The sequence below is a fragment of the Eriocheir sinensis genome, chromosome 43, assembly GCF_024679095.1.
Source record: "Eriocheir sinensis breed Jianghai 21 chromosome 43, ASM2467909v1, whole genome shotgun sequence".
In the NCBI taxonomy this organism is placed as follows: Eukaryota; Metazoa; Arthropoda; class Malacostraca; order Decapoda; family Varunidae; genus Eriocheir; species Eriocheir sinensis.
This window is the reverse complement of record NC_066551.1, coordinates 5,394,549-5,406,730: the sequence shown is the minus strand read 5'-3', so window position 1 is coordinate 5,406,730 and position 12,182 is coordinate 5,394,549. Positions and strand designations below refer to the sequence as shown.

At 43.0% G+C, this 12,182-nt stretch overlaps 1 protein-coding gene across 1 annotated transcript in view; it reads left to right on the top strand.

The window, feature by feature from the left end:
* Positions 1–6,942: 6,942 nt before the first annotated feature.
* Positions 6,943–12,182, top strand: part of LOC127010363 (maternal effect protein staufen-like) — a 24,144-nt gene continuing 18,904 nt past the window's right edge. The window contains exons 1-3 of the mRNA XM_050884326.1: positions 6,943–7,125; positions 9,895–10,004; positions 11,350–12,122. Coding sequence (XP_050740283.1) covers positions 9,896–10,004; positions 11,350–12,122 — 882 coding nt within the window. The 5' untranslated portion in view covers positions 6,943–7,125; position 9,895. The remainder of the gene's footprint in view (positions 7,126–9,894; positions 10,005–11,349; positions 12,123–12,182) is intronic.

The following is a 12,182-nucleotide window of genomic DNA, read 5'->3' as shown; positions in this document are numbered from 1 at the left end:
GTGTGTGTGTGTTACCCATATGTAATCTTACCTATTTGTAGTTTCGCATGATTGAGTCAAGAATGGAAAGGAGGAATGTCTTGGTAGTGACCTCTTTTGTTTGTTCTACTGAAGGGTGGTTTGTGAGGTCCCGTATATTTTATTTTATTTATGTTGTGTTATCTGAAATTCGTGTTTTTTATTACTTATATTTATTTTTCATTTATTTGTTTTTTCTTTCCTTCCCTCTCTTTTTTTATTTATTGTATTAATTGTATCGCATTGGATTTATTGGATCTATGTATGGTATTTATTTATTTATTTATTTATTTTTTATTTATTTATTTATTTATTTATTTATTTATTTATTTATTTATTTTTTTTTTTTTGCATACACGACTTAATCTGGCAAAGCATTTTATTCATCAGTCGTTCTTTGGGGGGAATTAAGTTGCATTTTCTCATCTTAAATATTCATCACCTTTCTTTTTGTACATTTATTAATTAAGGTGTCATGATGTTAGATTCTCATAGGTGCAGTAACTATCTATATTTCTTCTTTCTCAGTCACACATCTGTTTAACGTGTATATAACCTTTTTGATGCCCAGGTCTTTCATCATCACACTCCTCACCTTCTCGTCTCTAATGATTTATATTTTTACAGTAAAGGAAGCAGCTCAAGGACAAAATAAATACAAAAAAAGCCCTCTAGCACTTCTCGTATAAAAGAAAGTAGAGAAGAGTTGCCAAAAGAGAAGTCAATTTCGGATGGAGTGGTGCCTTGATTCTCCTCTCTTGAAAGACATGATTGGAGAACCGTTGATGTGTGTGTAACCAATCAAATAAAAGACGAACCCGCCGACTCCCGTTATACCCCATCTCTCAGGTGGAACATAGGAGTATATATATTTGGTGGTATGTGTATAAATGAGGCCGTTCTGGTCCCCGCATAATTCAGGCAGTTTAACTAAATGGTAGGAGGCTTCAAGTGACACATTATATACATTGAGGTCGGTATTTTCAGACGCTTCCACCTTTCGCTTATTTTCGAAGGCCGAGGAGGACATCAGTGGGGTTCTAATGAGTGTTCTTTAAAGTTCATGGTACAGAAGAATGGTCGAACTAGCACCGGGGTCATCAAACTACCGCTGGAAATCCTCAAAACTCGTATGAAAGCCTTGTCAAATAGGTCAGAACGCTTTCGCCTCTCACATCAGTTATTTTCAAAGGCCAAGAAGGACATCAATGGGGGTTCTAGTGAGTGTTCTTTAAAGTTCATGGTACAGAAGAATGGTCGAACTAGCACCAGGGTCATCAAACTACCCCTGGAAACCCTCAAAACTCGTATGAAAGCCTTGTCAAATGTGTGTGTTTGGGCGCCGATATGTTTAAGAATAAGACAAAAGACACAAATTTCGGTGATGAAGGAGGTGGACTATTATTTAATAAGTACGTAAGGAGTTTACAAGAGGTCTGTCGGAATTCGCGTGACGGGTCCTGCACACCTGACTCTACTTGATATTCATGCTCAAACAATCATTCAATCTTTTTTCAAACTTTCTATCGTATTGGCATTCACCGCATGACTGCCAAACCGCTTCCACTCACACTTCACGAATACTTGTCAACTACTTCTTGTCTATGTGTATTGAATCTGAATTTATCTAACTTATGACCATATTTACATTTGTCGCCCAAGTACACACATTTAACAAGGCTTCCGTAGGAGTTCTGGACATTTGCAGAGGTATAGTTTTATGGCCCTTCTCGTAGTTTGACCCTTAAAATGTTCACCATGAACCTAAAAACACTCAGTAGAACCCGATTGATTAAGTTGTGCATCCAAAAAAAAAATAATAATAAATAAATAAAAGCAAATAAATAAATACCATACATAAATCCAATAAATCCAATGCGATACAATTAATACAATAAATAAATAAAAGATAGTTGATGTGAGAGGAGGATGAGGTAAGACTATCAACTTGAAGCTCATTATTACAAACTCTGCGCCGCTCTATACTACTTTCAGAGCCACATTTCATCGATACGTTTTAATCTAGTAGCCACGCACCCTTCATCTTTTGTTTTAAGCCTCCACGCACCCTTCGTCTTTTAAGTCTCCACGCACCCTTCGTCTTTTGTTTTAAGTCTCCACGCACTCTTCGTCTTTTAAGTCTCCACGCACCCTTCGTCTTTTGTTTTAAGTCTCCACGCACCCTTCGTCTTTTGTTTTAAGCCTCCACGCACCCTTCGTCTTTTAAGTCTCCACGCACCCTTCGTCTTTTGTTTTAAGTCTCCACGCACTCTTCGTCTTTTAAGTCTCCACGCACCCTTCGTCTTTTGTTTTAAGTCTCCACGCACCCTTCGTCTTTTGTTTTAAGTCTCCACGCACCCTTCGTCTTTTGTTTTAAGTTTCCACGTCCCCTTCGTCTTTTGTTTTAAGTCTCCACGCACCCTTCGTCTTTTGTTTTAAGTCTCCACGCACCCTTCGTCTTTTGTTTTAAGTCTCCACGTCCCCTCCGTCTTTTGTTTTAAGTCTCCACCCTTCGTCTTTTGTTTAAAGTTTCCACGCACCCTTCGTCTTTTGTTTTAAGTCTCCACGCACCCTTCGTCTTTTGTTTTAAGTCTCCACGCACCCTTCGTCTTTTATTTTAAGTTTCCACGTCCCCTCCGTCTTTTGTTTTAAATCTCCACGCACCCTTCGTCTTTTGTTTTAAGTCTCCACGCACCCTTCGTCTTTTGTTTTAAGTCTCCACGCACCCTTCGTCTTTTGTTTTAAGTTTCCACGTCCCCTCCGTCTTTTGTTTTAAGTCTCCACGCACCCTTAGCCTTTTGTTTTAAGTCTCCACGCACCCTTCGTCTTTTGTTTTAAGTTTCCACGTCCCCTCCGTCTTTTGTTTTAAGTCTCCACGCACCCTTCGTCTTTTGTTTTAAGTCTCCACGCACCCTTCGTCTTTTGTTTTAAGTCTCCACGCACCCTTCGTCTTTTGTTTTAAGTCTCCACGTCCCCTCCGTCTTTTGTTTTAAGTCTCAACGCACCCTTCGTCTTTTGTTTTAAGTCTCAACGCACCCTTCGTCTTTTGTTTTAAGTCTCCACGCACCCTTCGTCTCTTGTTTTAAGTTTCCACGTCCCCTTCGTCTTCCATTTTTAAGTCTCCACGCACCCTTCGTCTTTCATTTAAGCCTCCACGCACCCTTTATCTTCACTTTAAGTCTCCACGCACCCTTCGTCTTATGTTTAAAGTCTCCACGCACCCTTCGTCTCTTGTTTTAAGTTTCCACGCACCCTTCGTCTTTTGTTTTAAGTCTCCACGCACCCTTCGTCTTTTGTTTTAAGTCTCCGCGCACCCTGTGTCTTTTGTTTTAAGTCTCCACGCACCCTTCGTCTTTTGTTTCAAGTCTCCACGCACCCTTCGTCTTTTGTTTCAAGTCTCCACGCACCCTTCGTCTTTTGTTTTAAGTTTCCACGCACCCTTCGTCTTTTGTTTTAAGTCTCCGCGCACCCTGTGTCTTTTGTTTTAAGTCTCCACGCACCCTTCGTCTTTTGTTTTAAGTCTCCACGCACCCTTCGTCTTTTGTTTCAAGTCTCCACGCACCCTTCGTCTCTTGTTTTAAGTTTCCACGCACCCTTCGTCTCTTGTTTTAAGTTTCCACGTCCCCTTCGTCTTTTGTTTTAAGTCTCCACGCACCCTACGTCTCTCGTTTTAAGTCTCCACGCACACTTTGATTTGTCTGTGTACATTTTGAATCATTAACGGGAGAGTGAAGTTGGAGAGTTCCCAAGCACGCACATACATATAAAGTAATGGTCACCGTTGACACATATATGGGACCACAGATTGTAGAGTTGTTTTCGCTTCTTGCGGCGGTACTTTCTCTCCTGATTCATGGCGGAACCCCGAGGCAGGAGACATATTAAGGCATCTGGTGGAGACACACTCCGGCAGGTGAAATTAGGACTGAAGCATATTGATAAAAGGGGTGTACTACAAAGCTCCAGGCACTCCCGCCCCACCCCACCCTTTTATAACCATTTCAGGAGTACTGTCACAGATGTCGCCGGCCAACGTGTTTCACAGTAAGGACATCAGGTTTAATAACCGCCTCAAGACTCGGCAAGAAATTCTGCGTCGCATTCCCGGGACTTCTGGGACCATTTTTCTGACTAGATATGGCTCTCTGTTCCAAAGGGACGGCCAGTAGTATAGACCGCTGTCTTGGAGCGCGATTTTTAACCAAACACTGCATGGGAAAGGCTGTTGTTATAACATATTCACCCTTGGGAAACCCCGCCTTCAAGGGAAACTATTCGAATGAATTAATGGATTCATGAATAGAGATGAATCCAAATTGTTTAGGCTCTATGATGCGCCTCGAACGAGAAATAATCAAGCTGCTCCAAATTCTTCATTATTGTGTCTGGACGCGAATGGAATAAACTCCTATTTTTAGAGGTTCAGTGCAACACGGCATTTAGAAATACTAAGTATCGGTGGCCGTTTGCAATCGTTTGGCTGAGGTTGAAGGACACACCACCTAGTCTGGGCAGTAGGGTCTGTGTGGTCTGAACAGATATACGTTACAATACACACCGCGTTGGTGTCGATGGCTGCTGCAGCCACTGGCACAAGGTGCACTCTGGCGCTCCCCAAGGTAGGTAGCGTCTTGGGTCCTGTGCGCCCTTCAACATTTACACATCGGATCTATTCTACATAACGTGCAACCCTTTGAAAGGCTACGGGGATTATGTGACCCGCTACTATCCATCCCCCGAGGCTCGCGTAAAAAAAGTACGGGGTTTTTCACTAATTTTCATGTAAATTGCGTAAAAAGTATGTAAATACTTTTCCGCACTATTTAGTACGAAAAAGTCTGTAAAAAAAAGTATATACGAATGACTCTCCAGTAAAAGGCTGTCATCCACCCTTCGTACACACCAGTCTCTAGTTTTCAGATTAATGAGATAAGATCAGAAAAGTAGGCCACGCACGCAGAGGAGGGATGGACTGCCACTCTACATCAGTATCCCTGAACACGTCGCTGGAAGACATTTTCTGTAACAAGCCGGTCTGCTGTTCACATTGACAGTCGAGGTTTTGATGTTTCGCGGTAAATTATGAGTTCTCAGCATCCCTGTGATCTGTAGGTATCGTGAACGCGTGTATAATTCTGTAATGGCTCGTTACCACACTAAGCAAGCGACCTTGTGCAGAATAATCCGACTAGCCTTCCCAATGACGCTGCTCGAATATTTAGCTTGTATAAAGTATCCTGATTGTGCATTTATTTAATTATATGTATTTCATTACACATAAAATGGTTTTAAATGAGGGAATACGCTGAAATTGAGGAAAAAGGAGAAGACGATCGAGCTGTTCTGCCGCAGCGTTGCCAACTCAGAGCTTTTTTGCGCTTGATATTAAAAATACAAAGCACACATATTTTTAGTGTTAGAACAGTCATTCGTACCTTTTATTGATAGTGTGACATTTAAAAAAGATGGAATAATTAGAAGATGGATTTTTGCAGTCATTTTGATGTGAAGCTCTTGTTAGCAGCTTTTGTTAGTGAATGTAGCGGCCTGGAAAATCATAAGTTCTTATAGTTGAAAGCTGGAAACGAAGAGATGAAACTAATCAAAGGCTACAAAGGAAGGAAAATCACTGTATAAATCCCACAGAAGCAATACCCAATCATCAGAATAAAAAAGCATCATCATCATCATCAGCTAGTCAGTGAATGTAGCGGCCTGAGATGTCACGGCTGGGTGGTTGAAAGCTAGAAACGAAGATAGAGGATTAGTTAAATGGCTTAAAGGAAGGAAAATCACTGTATAAAGCCCTCAGAAGCAATACCCAGGCCTCAGAGTATCAGGAGTTAAAAGTAGCGGCCGGGCGATTGAAAGCTAGAAGCGAGGATATAAAACTAACTAAAAGCTACAAATGAAGGAAAACCACTGTATAAACCCCTCAGAAGCAACACCCAAACCTGAGAGTACAGAAGAAGCATCAGGAATTAAAAACCATAGACATATAGCGGCCTGGGAAGTCACGGATAGGCGACTGAAAGCTAGAAACGAGGATATAAAACTAATTAAAGGCTGCAAATGATGGAAAACCACTGTATAAACCCCTCATCAGCAACACCCAAGACTCAGAGTACAGAAGAATCATGTACCATCATCAGTGAATGCATGTAGCGGCCTGGAAAGTCACGGATAGGCGATTGAAAGCTAGAAACGAGGATAGAGGATTAATTAAATGACTCCAAAGAAGGAAAATCACTGTGTAAACCCCTCAGAAACAACACCCAAGCCTCAGAGTACAGAAGAAGCATCAGGAGCTAAAAAGCCTACCTGGGAAGTCACGGATAGGCGATTGAAAGCTAGAAACGAGGATAGAGGATTAATTAAATGACTCCAAAGAAGGAAAATCACTGTATAAAGCCCTCAGCAGCAACACCCAAGCCTCAGAGTACAGAAGAAGCATCAGGAGCTAAAAAGCCTACCTGGGAAGTCACGGATAGGCGATTGAAAGCTAGAAACGAGGATAGAGGATTAATTAAATGACTCCAAAGAAGGAAAATCACTGTATAAACCCCTCAGCAGCAACACCCAAGCCTCAGAGTACAGAAGAATCACCATCATCAGTGAATGTAGGCTATATAGCGACCTGGGAAGTCACGGATAGGCGACTGAAAGCTTGAAACGAGGATATAAAACTAACTAAAGCCTACAAATAATGCAAAACCACTGTATAAAGCCCTCAGCAGCAACACCCAAGCCTCAGAGTACAGAAGAAGCATCAGGGGTTAAAAAGCCTACCTGGGAAGTCAAGGATAGGCGATTGAAAGCTAGAAACGAGGATATAAAACTAACTAACGCCTACAAGTGATGGAAAACCACTGTATAAACCCCTCAGCAGCAACACCCAAACCTCAGAGTCCAGCATCACCATCATCATCATCAGCTCGGCCCGCCCCGCACCCAGCATGGCCGCACACTAGTCTGTAGGATACCCGTCTCTGTTTGCTATACGTTTCTCCACTAAGTATTACCCCCCTACGCCTCTGATTTCACTTCAACCTTAAGTACTCGTATATTCCTGTGGGTTGACGTGAAGTGAGAGGCTTCAAGTGTAAGGTAAGTAGCGGGAGGGCGAGGAATGCCGAGGTGGTGTCGTCTGCACTTGTCCCTCCGTCACTAAATATTGCATGAGGAAAAATAATAATGGGGTAATTAGACGCGATGACACCACCTCTGTCTGCTGTTGGGCCTATGTGTGGTGTGGTAGTAGGGGTGGTTGTGTGTGAGGGAGTGGGATAGTGGGTTTAACGAGGACTGGCTCGTTAGGGATAGGGTTGAAGGATAAGGACTGGCTCACTAGGGATAGGGTTGAAGGATAAGGACTGGTTCATAAGGGATAGGGTTGTAGGATAAGGATAAGGGTGTAAGGACTGGTTCATTAGGGATAGGGTTGTAGGATAAGGATAAGGGTGTAAGGACTGGTTTGTTAGGAATAGGGTTGAAGGATAAAGACTGGTTCGTTAGGGATAGGGTTGAAGGATAAGGACTGGTTCATAAGGGATAGGGTTTAGGATAAGGATAAGGGTGTAAAGACTGGTTCATTAGGGATAGGGTTGAAGGATAAGGACTGGTTCATAAGGGATAGGGTTGAAGGATAAGGACTGGTTCATAAGGGATAGGGTTTAGGATAAGGATAAGGGTGTAAAGACTGGTTCATTAGGGATAGGGTTGAAGGATAAGGACTGGTTCATAAGGGATAGGGTTGAAAGATAAGAATAAGGGTGTAAGGACTGGTTCATAAGGGATAGGGTTAAGGATAAGGACAAGGGTGTATAGACTGGTTCATTAGGGATAGGCTTAAGGATAAGGACAAGGGTGTAAGGACTGGTTCATTAGGGATAGGGTTAAGGATAAGGACAAGGATGTAAGGACTGGTTCATTAGGGATAGGGTTAAGGATAAGGACAAGGATGTAAGGACTGGTTCATGAGGGATAGGGTGAAGGATAAGGACAAGGATGTAAGGACTGGTTCATGAGGGATAGGGTTAAGGATAAGGACAAGGATGTAAGGACTGTTTCATTAGGGATAGGGTTGAAGGATAAGGACAAGGGTGTAAGGACTGGTTTTTAGGGATAGGGTTTAAGGACTGGTTCATAAGGGATAGGGTTAAGGATAGGGATAGGACTGATTCTTTGGGGATAGGGTTTTAGGATTGGCTCTTTAGGGATTGGGTTAGTTAGGGTTAAGGATAGGGATAGGACTGGTTCTTTAGGATAGGGATAGGGTTTAAAGTTAATATTAAGTTGCGATATTACATGAGAAAAAGTAATAATGGGGCAATTAGACTTGATGACACCACTTTGGTCTGCTGTTAGGCCTATGTGCAGTCTGGTAGTTGGGGTGGTTGTGTGGGAGGGAGTGGGATAGTGGTTTTACAGAGGACTGCTTATTTAGGGATAGGGTTCTTCAGGGTTAGGAAGAGGAGTGGTTCTTTAGGGATAGGGATTAAGGTTTTGGTAGCAGTGTTTTTTTGACATGGGTGTTCATGGTGTGGGGTTACCTCTTGAAGTTGTGTGTGATGCTTGGTGTAAGGACATTATTGACTGCCTTGTGGGGTAGCTGTTGATGACAAAGCCTCACTCTGCACTGCCTTTGCAACAATAGGTATAAGCCTTGGTCAGGAGGTGCATTGCAAGGGTTGAATCAAGGGTATTATGTGTGGTGCTTCATTCAGGAAACTCAAGTCAGAAGTTGTGTGTCCCTGGAATGCACAATGTCGTTCTATCTTAGGCGAACGTCCAAAAGCTGATGCATCTGACAGGGGCCTTGAGTCTCCGATAAAGAGCACATTATCTACTAACGGCCAGTTTTTTGTGTGAATGGTGCACCACCATGCTGAGTTTGAATCTCATTGATTGCACATTGTAGACCTAAGAGTATTTTTTCCTATTTATCTAGCAGTTGTTTAAATTTAAAAAATTATTTTTAATTGATAGGTATTTTTTCTATGCTGTTTTATCTGTAGTGCCAACTCAAAATATGCCATCTTAAAAGTTTTTATTTTATTTTTATTTTTTTATAATAGCAAAGTAAGAGATTCTGTAGCCCTGGGATTCAATGATTCCTGGTCGAGTGATTCACATACAAATGTGGTGCTCTTGTGATCCACATTCAAGTCCTGCCTCTATCACCTGACAATTTTTAGCCATTGCTGAATAGCTGAAAACAATCCACATGCTCCTTATGGCCACCTGTGAACATGAGCTACAGTCAAACTCTTGTTGAGGAGGTCCGAGGCCAAGCAAGCACAATGTCACTCTTAATAGATATCTACCTACACCACCAATCGGCTGGGGCCCACCACCAGGACCCCCTTCAAAAAGATAAAGAAAGATTACTGGCACTTTGGAGTGCACAAAAAAAATGCAAAAATGCATAGTCATCGGCATGGGAGTGGATAGAACATTTAGTTTCAGAAAGATGATAATTTATGATTGAGAATGGGTGACAAAACAGAGCCATGTGGAACCACTGTATATAGGTTCAGAAGTAGACTATCTACGGTACCTCAGTAGAAATAGATCAGCCTGAAGGAAAACTGGAGGGTAGTTTAGGAAGCAGAGTTGTGCCATAGTGTCAGAAGCTCTCCAGATTTCTAAGACAACCTTAAAAGTTTCACCAAAATCCCTGAATGAGGATGACCACTGACCAGGGATCAAGAAAAAATCACTAGTAGCACACCTCTTGGGGGATATGTTCTTCAGGAGGGACTTCATCGGGTCCATAAGCCCTCTGAGGATTTAGGTCAGAAAGGACATAGAAAACATCATTATTAAGTATTGTGATATCAGGATATATTAATTATTAATGTTATGATGTTTCAGGATGGCGCAGGTCCCAATGCGCATGGCTCAGCCTAGCCTGGTGCCGCCCCATCAGCAGCGACCCCCCATGATGGTCTCCATGACACAGCCACCTCCTGTATCCATGCAGGGTAAGTGATGGTCTTCTCTCCCCATGTTCAGGATGTACAGTCGATAAAAAAATGTATTGAACACCTATTGGTTGACGTAATAGAATTTGAGGGAAATCTATAGACATGGTGCCGTTCTGGTTATGTGGGTACCAAAGGGTAGATGCTACCCAATGGTACCCACCTAACCAACACAACACCATGTCTATGTTTCACCCAAATTCTATTCCATGGACCCATGGGTAGGTTGTTGTTGTTTTTTGTTGTTGTTTTTCTGACTGTACATACAGCTTTTGCATTACCACATTATTGAGTTCTGCTTGCCAATGGTTGTATTCTAGTCCTTGTGATTTTTATTAAACTTTCCAAAAACTGTAGTGTTTCATTTGCCAGCCTTTTCCCCTATCCCCTCCAACTTATTTTTATTCTCTATTCACTTTTTACAATAAAAGAAGGCAAATCAGGGAAAAGGATAAGCAGATGGTCAGAAGTTCAGCAAGACTACAGCCAATTTAATTCCACAGTTGTGTCAAGTTTGGCTTCTTACTTCTACTGTAGCAGGAGTGGCTGTGAATGATGATAGAGACTGGTGGTGTTTGACAAAGCCTGGTTGTTTTTTTTGTTGTTAAGAACATACTGCCTCTGAAATAGAACCACCTCGTGGTTCTATTTCTTGTCCTTTTCTATGGGATCTAGATCTCAATTTGAATTCAATGCTGCAATGCTTTATTATTCTACACTGAGGTATGCATTATAATTCATTATATTTTGATATTGTTGATGATGGTGATGATGATGGAAGATGGTGAGAAAACAGGAAGGCATTATTTCCTTTCACTCATAATTTACATTGTTTTGTGTACTGGTAGTCCTTTTATTTTGACTTGACTGCAACATACTATATTAGCCATGTCATCATATTACAGCATTTTTATTTTTTTATTTTTATTTTTTTCAATTGAAAAATGAGTTAAGAATACAAAACATTATCTTTATTCATGCTATTTTATAAATTATCACGCATATCGCAATAATTTCATTTTTCAAACCTCTGTGATAATGAGTTATGATGAGGGAAATATTTTTAGCAATATACAAAATCACATAATAGATTATAATCACTAAACACAGTGACTTCTTTGTGTTGTAACATAGGCATGAAGTAAAAGTACAGAAATTATTTTATGACATGTAGGCGTACATAAGAGAGAAATTTCCCTGAGGATGGCACAAATTAGATGGATGTTGTATTGTGGCTCAAAAGATATGCATAATTATGTTGTAATATCTAAGCTTGTATTTATTTATTCTGTTGCTCATTTTTTAATAAAGCACATGCCTCATATGTTGTTCCCCTTGTGCCCAGGTCTGGTGAGCATGGCGCCCATGATGGCTCCCACTGGTGGGATGGCTGTCATGACTCAGGCCATGAGTCACCCAGAGTCAGGTGTTGGCCCTGATCACCACACCCTCAACACCCAGTACCACCACCACCACCCACACCACCACCATGGCCCCCCTGGCCCTCATCACCCTGGTCCTCCTCCACACCATCCCAGTGGACCCCCTCAGCCTCCCCCCACAGGGCCACCCCCTCACACAGGCCCCCCACACTCCCAGTACCACCCTGCCCACCACCCAGCACAAGCCCCCCACCATGGCCCACACCCCTCACATGGACCACACCATGGCCCACACCACTCTGCCCCTCACTCCAACCCTCACACTGGTCCCCACACTGCACCTCACACAGGGCCCCACTCTGGCCCACACTCGGGGCCCCACTCAGGGCCACATTCAGGCCCCCATTCAGGCCCTCACTCTGGTCCTCACACTGGCCCACACTCAGGCCCTCACTCTGGTCCCCACTCTGGCCCCCACTCAGGACCTCATGGCGGGCCACACACCGGCCCCCATGGAGGCCCTCACGGAGGCCCTCACAGCCATGGCGGGCCTCACTCGGGGCCACACATGGGACTTCACAGTGGCAGCAACAGTAGTGGGCCGCACGGTGGCCCCCATGGTGGGCCGCATGGGGGCCACCATGGTGGGCCAACCCACATTCAGGCTACAGCGGGGGTGACAGGCCCTCCCCACATGACCCCACACTCTGTCATGCACCACTCGGGCCCCCACCAGGTGAGTCCAGTCCAGTCCAGTGTATGTGTGTGTGGGGTGCCTTGACAACAGTCCCTTGTA